The 12,492-nt window shown below is 36.2% G+C and overlaps 1 protein-coding gene across 1 annotated transcript in view; it reads right to left on the bottom strand.

The window, feature by feature from the left end:
- ptgs1 (prostaglandin-endoperoxide synthase 1) overlaps positions 1–12,492 on the bottom strand; it is a 32,686-nt gene that overhangs the window by 11,518 nt on the left and 8,676 nt on the right. Inside the window, 4 exon segments of the mRNA XM_051111013.1 lie at positions 6,039–6,081; positions 6,083–6,265; positions 6,268–6,288; positions 10,918–11,001. Of these exon segments, the coding sequence (XP_050966970.1) occupies positions 6,039–6,081; positions 6,083–6,265; positions 6,268–6,288; positions 10,918–11,001 (331 nt within the window).

Genomic DNA, 12,492 nt, shown 5'->3' with positions numbered 1-12,492 from the left:
GTTTCATGAATCAGTAAATACAAACATTATGTAAATAGAGAACTGCACTCTTGATAAACCTACAGTACATGGAATAGCATATAAGATATTAATTGTTTAAAAAAATAACATATTTGAATATCATATAAGACAACGGGGTTGGGAGAAATTCAGAATTTAGGAAGTGTCTCTTTCCACACACACAGAAAAAATCAAGTTAATCATTTTTATATATATATATATAATATTGCATATACTGCTGTTCAAAAGCTTGGGATCAGTAAAATTTGTAATGTTTTGTCTCTTATGCTCATCAAGTCTGCGTTTATTTGATCAAAAATACAGAAAAAATGTAACATTATGAAATATTATGATTTAAAATATAATTTTTCTATTTTAGTATATATTAAAATCTAATTTATTCCTGTTATCAAAGCTAAATTTTCAGCATCATTACTCCAGTATTCAGTGTCACACGATCCTTCAGAAATCATTGTAATATGCTGATTTATTATCAGCACTGGAAACAGTTAAATATTAATTGCTTCTTTTTTTTTTTTTTTAAACCTGTGATACTTTTTTTCAAAAATTTTTGGTAAATAAAATGTATTCAATTAATACTTATTGATAAAAAGTGATAGAAACGACTTATATTGTTAGAAAATATTTATATTTTGAATAAATCATGTTCTTTTTATTTATCAAAGAATCCTAAAAAAAAATCTTTGGCAGCTCAACTGTTCTAGATAATTCTAATAATAATAACTTATGGCTGATGAAAATTCAGCTTTGCATCACAGGAATAAATTATATTTGAAAGAATATTAAAATAGGAACCATTATTTTATATTGTAATAACATTTCGCAATATTACTGTTTGTTTTTTGTATTTTTGACCAAATAAATGCATCCTTGATGAGCACAAGACGACATGTCTCTAAAAACATTATACTGTAAGTTTTTGAACGGCAGTTTATAAAAAAAAAAAACATATTTATTATACATTTTGCATAGTTTTATATAATTTCAATATAATATAAACATGTTATACATAATAATTTTCATTTTTTATAGAAATTATAGAAAAACTCACTTCAAATATAAAAATGTTAAACAAATGAAATATTTAAAAACAACACTTAGAGCAATTAAACTTTTTTTCTGTGTTTACTTCAGTGTAATTCCTATTCCTTATTTACATTTTAATTACAGTTCAGCATCATATTAATTTTAATTCAATTCAAATTAAGGAATGGAACTGGAATTTACATGGAATTCTCATTTAACCCTTTAACTGTCACCGTCCCCTCTGTGTTTACTTCACCTCTCCTCAATAGATATTTAGATATTTTAATAGATATTTTACCATATTTGTGTATTACAAATTATGTAGGAATTATTACGTAGGAAAAGTAATAGATTACAGTTTTTCTTGATTGCTAAAACACTATAACCAGTCTTTTGAACTAAAATTTCAAAACCATAATGCCATTTTTCAAAAAGCACACCCATTTCCCTGAACTATAAACACTATTCTCCTGCTTTAACACGAGTCAGATTTGGTGAACTGTTACTGCAAAACTCTACACACAAATCCCTACATTTCTCAGTGCTTACACCATGTGGTCATTTAGAAAGCACTAGCATTCAAAATTGTTCACTCAAGTCTGCAAAGTTGAAGCTCAATTAGCACACAGTTACCCAAGTGGAAACACACCATAAAATGTTTCTAATTTTTTTGAACAAGTTGTGTTTGCTTTGGTACATTCATGCAACTGATTATGCAACTAATTTGTCTGCGGTTTCCTACATTATCAGTTCCTACTGTCTATGACTATGACTACTGTCCTATCAGTTCTCTGAAATAGCTCAAAGGTACATCTCAACATCTCACAAACCTTCAATTGGAAAGCATGTATATAGACAGAGGACAACATAAGAGTTACAAATTCTGACAGTGGATTTTCTAATTTATATTTCCGCCTTTGCCCATATTTCTTTTTCTTTTCTGTTTCACAATGACTTTGTAATGTATTTACATTTTTTTTTGTCAGACCACTAGTAAAAGTGTAACATTGAATCCTATCCGGTCTTTTTCAATCGTCTTTTTCAAATCATACAGTAATGTGTAATTTCGAAGAGGAAGAGTAGGTGAAAGAGGAAGAGGAGGAGAAGGAGGAGGAGGGTGACAACAACAACATGGAAGAGAAATAGGAAGGGCAAGGGCAAGAAAACAAGCAGTCTCATAGATTTTACAGTTTTTCTCAAATGCTAAAACACTATAACCAGACTTTTGAACTAAAATTTCAAAACCATAATGCCATTTTTCAAAAAGCACACCTATTTCCCTAAACTATACACACTATTCCCCTGCTCAGTCAGATTTGGTGAACTGTTACTGCAAAACTCTACACACACACATACCTACATTTCTCAGTGCTTAAAGTTGGAGCTGAGTTAGCACACAATTACCCAAGTGGAAACACTAGGAGTCAAAATTTATCACACACCAATCAGAACCTTCGATGGAGATAAAAGGCCCAAAGTCAGCTTACAGTTTGGTGCATTTCTCAGATCAGAAATGAAGATCTCAAAACTACTTGTTCAATCTCCACATCATCTAGTCACTTGTGCACATCATAAAACGTTTCTAAATTTTTTAACAAGTTACGTTTGCTTTGGTACGTTCATGTAACTGATAATGCAAGTGATTTGTCTGCAGTTTCCTACATTATCAGTTCCTATTGTCATGTTGCTCAAAATGTATTACATGTATGTAGTTCTCTGTGCTATAGTCTTAGTCATTAGCTCATTGTATATGTCTTTACAGTAAATGCTAATAGTTGCCATAAACTGTCAAACATATTCTACCCATTTTTATTAGACTTTGCCATGAATTGTTCAAGTGAATACTGACTTTCACTAATGTAGAGACTACAGATCAACTGATGATAAAGCAGTTCTCTGAAATAGCTCAAAGGTACATCTCAACATCTCATGAACCTTCAGTTTGAAAACATATAGACAGAGGACAACACAAGAGTTACAAATTCTGACAGTGGACTTTCTAATTTATATTTCTGCCCTTGCCCATATTTATTTTTCTTTTCGATTTCACAATGACTTTGTAATGTATTTTCATTTTATTTATTTTTTTTAATCTTGATATTTTTTTTTGTCAGACCACTAGTAAAAGTGTACCTGTGAATCATATCCGGTCTTTTTCAATCAATATCCCGCATACAGTAATGTGTAATTTCGAAGAGGAAAAGCAGGAGGTGAAAGAGGCCAAGGAGGAGAAGTAAGAGGATGAGGACAACAACATGGAAGAGAAATAGGAAGGGCAAGGGCAAGAAAACAAGCAGTCTCATATATTTTAGTTGATGTGTGCCGGGGTTGGATCAGGCATGCTAGAGGATTTTACCCCCACTGCCTGTCCAAGGCCAATTTAGTCTGTGACGTTGGGGAGGTTCTTTGGCCTGTCCCAGACCAAAGACAGGATGCTTGGGCAGAATAATTATTTTTGTTGTTGTTTGCTGTTTTGTGATGTGCTCTACAGTACAATGAATTAAGGATTAAAACACTTGCAAATGCATACATTTGTTGTGTTCATCATGTGAATTTTTTTTCCCAAGCAACACTTATTACCAGTTTTCGTAGTATTGTTTTCAATTGATCTCATCAGTGTGTAAAACTATGTTGTAGTGTGTGCGTTTTTGAGGGTTGGTGTGTCATGTACAATCTGAGAGCAAAGTTAGTTTTTTTCAGCAAGATTGAGTTGTTTTGGGTGGAGAGCTTAATTTTGACCTGAATATAGGAAGTTCGGGGAATTGAGTTAGAAGTTACGGATTTGTGTTTAGAGTTTTGCAAAAAAGAGAGCGTAAATTTCAAGAAATGTGTTTAAGCAATTGAGAAAAACTGTAATTGATGCGTCCCAGGGTTGGATCAGGCATGCTAGAGGATTTTACCCCAGGGCCTATTTAGTCTGTGATGTTGAGGAGGTTCTTTGGCCTGTCCCAGACCAAAAACAGGATGGTGGGGAAGAATAATTGTTTTTGTTGTTGTTTGCTGTTTTGTGCTCTACTCTATAGTACAATAAATTAAGGATTAAAACACTTGCAAATGCATACATTTGTTGTGTTCATCATGTGAATTTTTTTTTTCCAAGCAACACTTATTACCAGTTTTCATAGTATTGTTTTGAATTGATCTCATTAGTGTGTAAAAATGTGTTGTAGTGTGTGCGTTTTTGAGGGTTTGTGTGTCATGTCTGAGAGCAAAGTTTGTTTTTTTTTTCAGCAAGATTGAGTTGTTTTGAGTGGAGAGCTTAATTTTGACCTGAATATAAGTTAGAATTGAGTTACAGATTTGTGGTTAGAATTTCGCAAAAAAGAGGCATAATTTGAAGAAATGTGTTTAAGCAATTGAGAAAAACTGTGATAAATGTCAAGGGTGCAACAAAAAAATTTACATCATAACATGAGTTCTGACCTTTGTCACAAAAGACTTTCTTCATTGCCTTTTTCCCTATTACGCTTTATAAATCATAAGACATTATATATCAGTTCAAAACTTAAAATCTCAAAATTAATCAGCTGAAAGGCATTTTTAAATCAGACATTGCATTACCACAGAAAATGTACATTAAAATCATATTACAAAATGTTTTCATTCATGCATTATAAAAATTTAGGTCTGGTGCATTTTTATGTCTGTGTTCAAAAATGGGAGTGACAGTTAAAGGGTTAAATGATGAATGACGTGATGATGAAAGTACTCTCTCAAGATAGTTATATACCTATTTTAAAATTATAGGGATCCTTTTATGCTATCCTTTTGCAAAGTCTTGATTTTGTTTTAGGGGTGTACTAGAACATGCTCTCATGCTTGGTGGTTCGAACAACGCATTATTTTTCACATAATTTACATTATTACAATACCTTTCTCCCAGCCTGGCACAAATAGCTCGATTAGTTCTAGGTTTAATAAAGGCCAGCCTTCAAGAAAAAGGCGATGTGTTATGATTGGTTAACTATCCCAGTGCGTTGCGATTGGCGAACAGCTTAGACGGTGTTTCAGTACTGCCACGCCCCTTGTCGAAGCAGTTAGCACAAGCTAGATTAATAGTGAATCTTATGTTTTAAATATGGATATTTTTCTTACAAAAATGCATCGATTCTCTACAGGAGACCCCCGGGAGCCATGTGAGACACTTTTTATTATGGATGGATGCACTTTATTAGACTTTATTAGACTCCGATTGCATTTGTCTGAAAGAAGGAAGTCATATACACCTAGGATGCATGGAGGGTGAGTAAATAATACGCTACAGTAGTGATAAGTCCTATCCTCAGCCTGCAAGATCGCCAATACATGATATTATCGTGCTAATTTATTTAATTATTTCACATACTTAGTTTCATTGTCCGAAACCAGCTCCAGCATAAGGCTAAAAGCAGCTTAACATTATCAAAAAACATCATCACTGATTAGCCTAGTCTATTCTAGTGCAAGTTTATGCATTTTAAAAAAAACACTTGTGCAACCGTGCGGCAACCGAAGTAGATCGCGGCTTTGGCATGTGTTTCGACCCCTGTGTTACTGCTCTGAAGAGGCCACTCTAGCCAATGCTTGTGTTTTTACCCGCTGCGCTGCGGCTCGTTGAAGTGGCTCACTGCGCTGTATTGCTAAAGTTTGGCTAATCCCCCACCTCATCCCTACACACCCCCAACACTTCGAATTTTCGTAGGCGGGATTTATTTTAATGATATTCTAATGGACCGCGTTGTGACATCATTGCATGTGGAAAGCAAACGCTGTAGTCCAAAGGAGCTGTTCGTTGTAGTTCTTGGAAAGAGATTTTTTAAAAATGAAATATCTCCCTTTGGAGTGGACTTTGAGATTTGTAACTTTGTAGATCTTTTTTATGCCCAAAGATACACACCACACACTGACTAAAATTCAAAAAGTGAAAAAGCATAACAGCACCCCTTTAATTATTGCAACAGTCAAATATTATATAAACTAAAAGTTCCCATGCAAGCAAAGAAAATCTTTACCTATAATAATGAGCCTGGTGGTCTGAAACAGCTGCTCATCCCCCCCAGGTTGGATGTTCTTGTTTCAGGATATCACACACACGGTTGTGCTCACGCAGCCACAAGGTGGCGTACATACTGAGACCCGGCAGCAGTCCATACACTTCTTGCCCAATGGCCAACTGTTGCTCCGACGGGACAGATGGTGGGTAGCTCATTTTGACCGGTGCATGTAGCACCGTGGGGGGGGGTATATCTCACCATTGACTACCTACATCAGAGACAAACAGAAAAATTGTAGTAAAATACAAGACTGCTTTGAATTTCTTTTTGAAAATGTTTGGAATTTTTTATTTATTAGAGAATCTGGTAAAATGTATTGTGGGATTACGAATTTAAGAATCTGTTTAAAATATGCTGATCCTATACATATTTGTTATAGGTTCCAATATAACAACATGAACTGAAAAAGTTATGTATATTGTGACCGTCTAAGAGCAGGCAGCCCAGGCCCTGAGACAGTAACCTTTTGTCCTTATGCAGTTCCTGAACCTCTAAAAGGTTTCCTAAGTTAAGTGTGAATTCTAAGCTCAAGGTACAACTGTGCCTTTTGTTTAGCACCTATGCATTTGAATGACACTTGTATGCTAAATAGATCAAGGCTGGGAAAAATCTTTTACTGAGTTGTTTCCCTGTACCACATTTGCATGCTGTGTTTAGACTGAACAGTTTTGGTGCCGTGACCCGGATAGAGCTTCTCGCCAGACATCGTTCCAGACTGAATTCCAGAAACTTTTTCATCTAAATAATGATTTGGTGAGTGTTACTCTATTCAAAGAACCACTACAGACCAGTACATGTGGTTAGCCTCTGCGTCATCAGAGAAGTGTTAACAAACAGCTGCAGGGTTTGGTTAACAGACTAGTTATCCTCTATTCAGGTAGAGAAGATTAGCATTATGTGCTAATATCTGTTATCCTCTGTTTCAGGCAGAGAAGTTTAGCGTAAAGTGCTAGTAGCTTATGTTCAGGAATCCTCTGCTTCGCCAGAGAAGGTTGAATACATGATAATGTGTATTAACTAGGTTTTCCTCTGCTTTGCCAGAGAAGGTTAACAACAGCTGTTCTGTGTTAACAAATTTATCCTCTGCTTGCCAGGGAGGTGTTAAAAGTGTATTGTTGTGTCAGAAAGACATTACAAAATGTTGAGAAGGAATGCTAGGTTGATTCCAACAACTGAGAAAGGTGGACTAGCTACCCCTTTATGGACAGACAATGAGTTCAAATCATTGTTAGGAGAGCACATGGACTCAATAGTGACAGAGTCAGTCAGATTGGATTTAACAAAGAAATTCGGCATTGATCCAGAAAAAGTATGGTCAGTTGAAGAATGCAAAAAGGTACTTGGAGCATGTATCAGAAAGAAAAACATTAAAGGCATTATCTGCTGCCACAGAGAGTTTACCTTATCCTTAGCACAAGAACAAGCTCAGTGTATTGCTAAATTAAAAGAACACAACAAACAATTACAAACTAGAGTGTCCTGTCTCACTAAAAAGGTGGGCCATAACAAAGCCTCAACCAAAAGTGACTCAAACGACCAACAGTCAGATGAAAGCTATCCTGACTTACAGTCTTTGTGTAGACAAGAGGACAAATGCAATACTAGAATAATAGAGAAAGATGCAGCAATTTCAGTTGAAGTATGTGGAGCAAAACAAAGGGCTCAGAGTAGGGTAGAAGGTGTTGAAACTGTTCCATTTGCAACCCCCATACTCCAGTTACAAGCAGTCCATACAGGGCTAGGACCTAAAGATATAGAGAGACTATCCCAGAGCTTACCCTCAGCACGCACAAATTTTTCTGAATTTAGAAGAGCATTGACTAGCAACATGCGTCTCTACGACATGTCGTTAGCAGAAGTCACACAGCTGATGTCACAAATTCTAACTGAATCTGAATTCAACAGTTTTGAGTCTGCTGTTACTTCTGAACTACAACATGCCAGTAAAGCGGATTTGAGAGAAGGTGTTTTGAAAATTCTAAAGAATATCATGGGACCCAAAATAGACTGCTCCAGAATCACTAACTGTGTGCAAAGGAAAGAAGAAACTGTGAATGAATATACTGTAAGGTTCTGCCAGACAGCTGTAACTTACAGTGGAATAGTTGATGATTCTGAAAGTGTGCTAGATGACAAGGGACCCCTAGTCCACATCTGGTCAGATGGCCTTGTAGCTGAATACAGAAAAGCCTTGCTATTCCTAGATCTAACTTGGTCTAACAAAACTTTTAGAAGTAACCTAGACATGTTAGCTATTTGGGAAAGAGACTCTGATGTTAAAGCAAGAGTAAAGATTGCAGCAGCATCCTTTTAGGTCAACACAAAGAACCAACAGAAACGTAAATGTCCTAAGAGGGAGGGCAGTTGTCATTACTGTGGTAAACTTGGACACTGGATGAAAGAGTGTAGGAAAAACAAAAAGTATGTAAGAGAAATAAACAGTGTAAATCAGCTCCTACTCAGTCTGCTTGCAACTCTGAAGCAGACCCTCCCCACTACACCAAACTTGTGGGGCAGCTTGCTGAGGTGCTAACTGTTAAGGCTGTGAGTTCTTAATTACCCCAGTAATCTACAACAAAGATGAAAAGATTCTTTGTAAATAGAACAAAAGAAAGTTGATTTCCTCCCACTGGGGGACTCTGGTTAAGTACACTCACAGCCAAAACAATACTACAGCACACTTCAGTCACTCACCTATTCTCTATGGGTTATGATGTTTGCTATGACTGATGTTTCATTAGAGGATGGAGTGATTGCACAGTTAAGTTCGCACACAAACTACAGGGACAGACTAGGACACACACAGACCAGTGAGGAGCCCAGGGAAGAAATGCAGAATGCAGAAGTGCAATAGGCCTCGGGGGCCAACCCTGTGGTGAAGATTTCCTCATAGGTTTTTCCCCTCATCAGTTTGTCCCCACCTCACTGGTCCATAGGTGTCAAATGACTTAAGACTAGGTCAACAAAACACTATACGATCACTAGACTTAAAACCACTGTACGATCAACAGAAGTCTACAATTGTCTATGCATGAATACTGCTGGTCTGCTGTTTCTCTGTTTTCTTGTGTTGCAGGTATGTGTACATGCCATGATGTCTTCAAAAGCAGCATCCTGGAGTAAAGCATCACCTCAGACATCCATGAACAAGCTTCATGAGGACAAAGAGTCATCTGAGTGAATCTACGTGGGAAATTGACTACAGAAAACTACACAGCTATTCAGGCACCATGGACGTCAGGACTTCCACTCTTACCCTACATGGTTTTCTGGGTCAACATGTAGCTTGTACGACGTTACCATCCATGTCGTATGTGTCAACAGTTATGGTTCTGAAAAGAACTATTACACCTAATTAAATCTAGGACAAGACACAGAATAAGATATATGTGCATGTAACTATTTCAAGTTACATGAATGGAAGATGGGGCTTAATGTTAACAAACATAGGCTATAGAATGGATTTATGGAGGTTTAAATTTGAATAATGTGAGAGTTATTAGAACTCTCAAAGGGGGGGACTGTAGGATTACAAATTTAAGAATCTGTTTAAAATATGCTGATCCTATGCATATTTGTTATAGGTTCCAATATAACAACACGAACTGAAAAAGTTATGTATATTGCGACCGTCTAAGAGCAGGCTGCCCAGGCCCTGAGACAGTAACCTTTTGTCCTTATGCAGTTCCTGAACCTCTAGAAGGTTTCCCAAGTTAAGTGTGAATTCTAAGATCAAGGTACAACTGTGCCTTTTGTTTAGCACCTATGCATTTGAATGACACTTGTATGCTAAATAGATCAAGGCTGGGAAAAATCTTTTACTGAGCTGTTTTCCTGTACCACATTTGCATGCTTTGTTTAGATCGATTCCACCTCTATGTACTCCTCCTCCTTCAAACCTATATACTCTGCTGTGCTGAGCTTTTGTCAGACGACTTTGATGACTGCAGCGCCAAGCAGCGAGTATCTGAATAAAGAGAAACTTCCGCTTCAAGATATCCAAAACGTCTCCTGGTCTCTAAGAAAAAATTCACAACAGTACCATGCTTTCCACAAAAATACTAAACAGCACAGCTGCTTCCAACAATGATAATAATAGGAAATGTTTCTTCAACACAAGAACTACCAATCATGTGACTGCTGAAAATTCAACTTTGTCATCACAGAACTTAAATTAAATTTTTAAAATATATTAAATCAGAAAACAGTTATTTTAAATTGTAATGTTTTACTGTATTTGATCAAATATATGCAGACTTTGTGAGCAGAAGATACTTTTTATAGTGTGAATTCAGGTTAACTGGGACATTTTCAAAGAGAAAAACTCTCCCAACCTATATACAAAAAGTGTCCTGAAATCTCTTTAAATAGTTTAAATTATTGAACTATATGCCCACACTAACTGACTAATCCCACTAAAGACTGACTGTTACTAGACTAAACAGTGTGCAGTATCTTAAATGACATCACTGAGGCTTAACAAAAACCACATGTTCACACCCACAATTCTGCGGCCACACTATGAGGTTATGCGCACAGTCATTCAGAAGAAAATACTTGCACACATCTGTGAAATGAAGCAACTGAACACGCACAGGACCTCATTCATTAAACACGAGCAGAGAGAATCTCTATATATCATTTGTAAAACAGGTAAATATGATTCAGAATAATTTGTTGTTTTATGATATAAGAACGTGTTTTATAAATAATATATACAAATTAATTCTGCTTGTCTTTCTTGAATGAGAAATGAACAGTATGGCATATCACATTTACTTGGAGACATGCTCAGCCTAACACGACTGATGACTGATGTTTAACTGGTGAACGGTACCTGGTACTTCAGCTTCCCATCTTTGTGAAGTCTGAGGTCTAGCTGGCGATCAAGCGTATCTCCATAAATGTGTCCAGCATCCACCTAGTTTTCAATATGCAATTAAACACAGACACTCTAATAAGCTGATACTGTACAAAACTTTAAACATTATTCAAAATTGTTTAGCTTTCATTGCATACAGAAACGTCACTGGTGCAAAACCATTTCAAAAGATACTAAAATGCACTTTTAAAGTATTAATATATCGATGTGTACCTTCAGGGTATTAATATGCACCATTTAGGGTTAAATAAAGTACAAAGACATATTTTAGCTTTTGTACCTTGTCCCGTTTTTTTTTTTTTTTGAGGGTGTACCCTTCCCCCATTCCTAACACTATATGTAACATGAGTATTAGTGTGGTTCCTGCATATCCCACTGTGTAAAATCAGCATTAAGTTGCCAAAAAAGGTTTTTAATGGACATAGATTCAGTGTCCAAGAGTAATATTTTATCCTCTCTCTCTCATACAGACAAAAAACACCTGCACAGATTTTTTTAAAAGTACTTTCCCACAGGTACAGCCATCAAACACTTTATTTGAGTTGTTTGTTATTGGGATAGTCACCCAAAAATTAAAAAAACACCTCAAATTTTTACTTCAGCCATCATAGGTGTATATGTCTTTTTTCAGAAAAAAATACAATCAGATTTATGCTAAAAAAATGTCCTGGGTCTTCCAAGCTTTATAATGGTAGTGAATTAGGGTTTGAGACTCTGAAGCCCAAAAAACTGCATCCATCCATCATGAACACTGCTCCACACACCTCCAGAGGGTAAATAAATTGATGAATGAGTCGATGCATTTGTGTAAGAAAAATATTCATATTTAAAACTTTATAAACTGTAAACTCTAGCTTCTGCTAACTGTCATATGTACATTCACGAGAGAGTGGCTCACGAGGATGTAGGCAAACATAGTGATGAATGTGGAAGTGATGAACATGGAAGTGCTGTGGAGAGAGCAAAACAAAACAGCGGTCACGAATTAGTGAGGATAAAAAGAGCACACTGGTTTTCCTTTGCTGTAAACGAAACCTGGTTCTCGTGAGACTAGCCTGAGCTTACGCTTATGGATTTTTTAGGCTGCCCCCTAATGGTCAACTAACCGGTTGACAAGAAAAGGCTTTGTCAACCAAAATTTGATTAGTCGCTTAGTCGCAGAAAAAAAATCCACAGGAAATAGCGAAGTCACACAGTCTGTGACGGACAGATTGTTAACGGCTGGTCTATGTGGTAATATAGTATACTGGGCAGAACATCCAAATGCTCACCTTTTATTCATCAAAATCAAATATGGCTTTTCATCTGAAAGATGTATGTAGTAGCAACTTTACATGGCCACTCAATCTAACGTTAATGTTGAAAAATGTGCGCTATTGAAGTGTCTGTGCAGAGTGTGGAAGCTGCATGACAGATGGAGGTGCCAGTGCAATCATTTGCTCTTAAAATACTCCGTCATTTTTGCTCATTACAGATATGAGTAATAAATCTTTCGAATCTGTAAGGACTCTACGTTTATAGAACAACAAT

This window comes from Labeo rohita, chromosome 5, assembly GCF_022985175.1.
Source record: "Labeo rohita strain BAU-BD-2019 chromosome 5, IGBB_LRoh.1.0, whole genome shotgun sequence".
Classification (NCBI taxonomy): domain Eukaryota; kingdom Metazoa; phylum Chordata; class Actinopteri; order Cypriniformes; family Cyprinidae; genus Labeo; species Labeo rohita.
The sequence above is the reverse complement of the archived record's forward strand: the minus strand, read 5'-3'. Positions and strand labels throughout refer to the sequence as shown.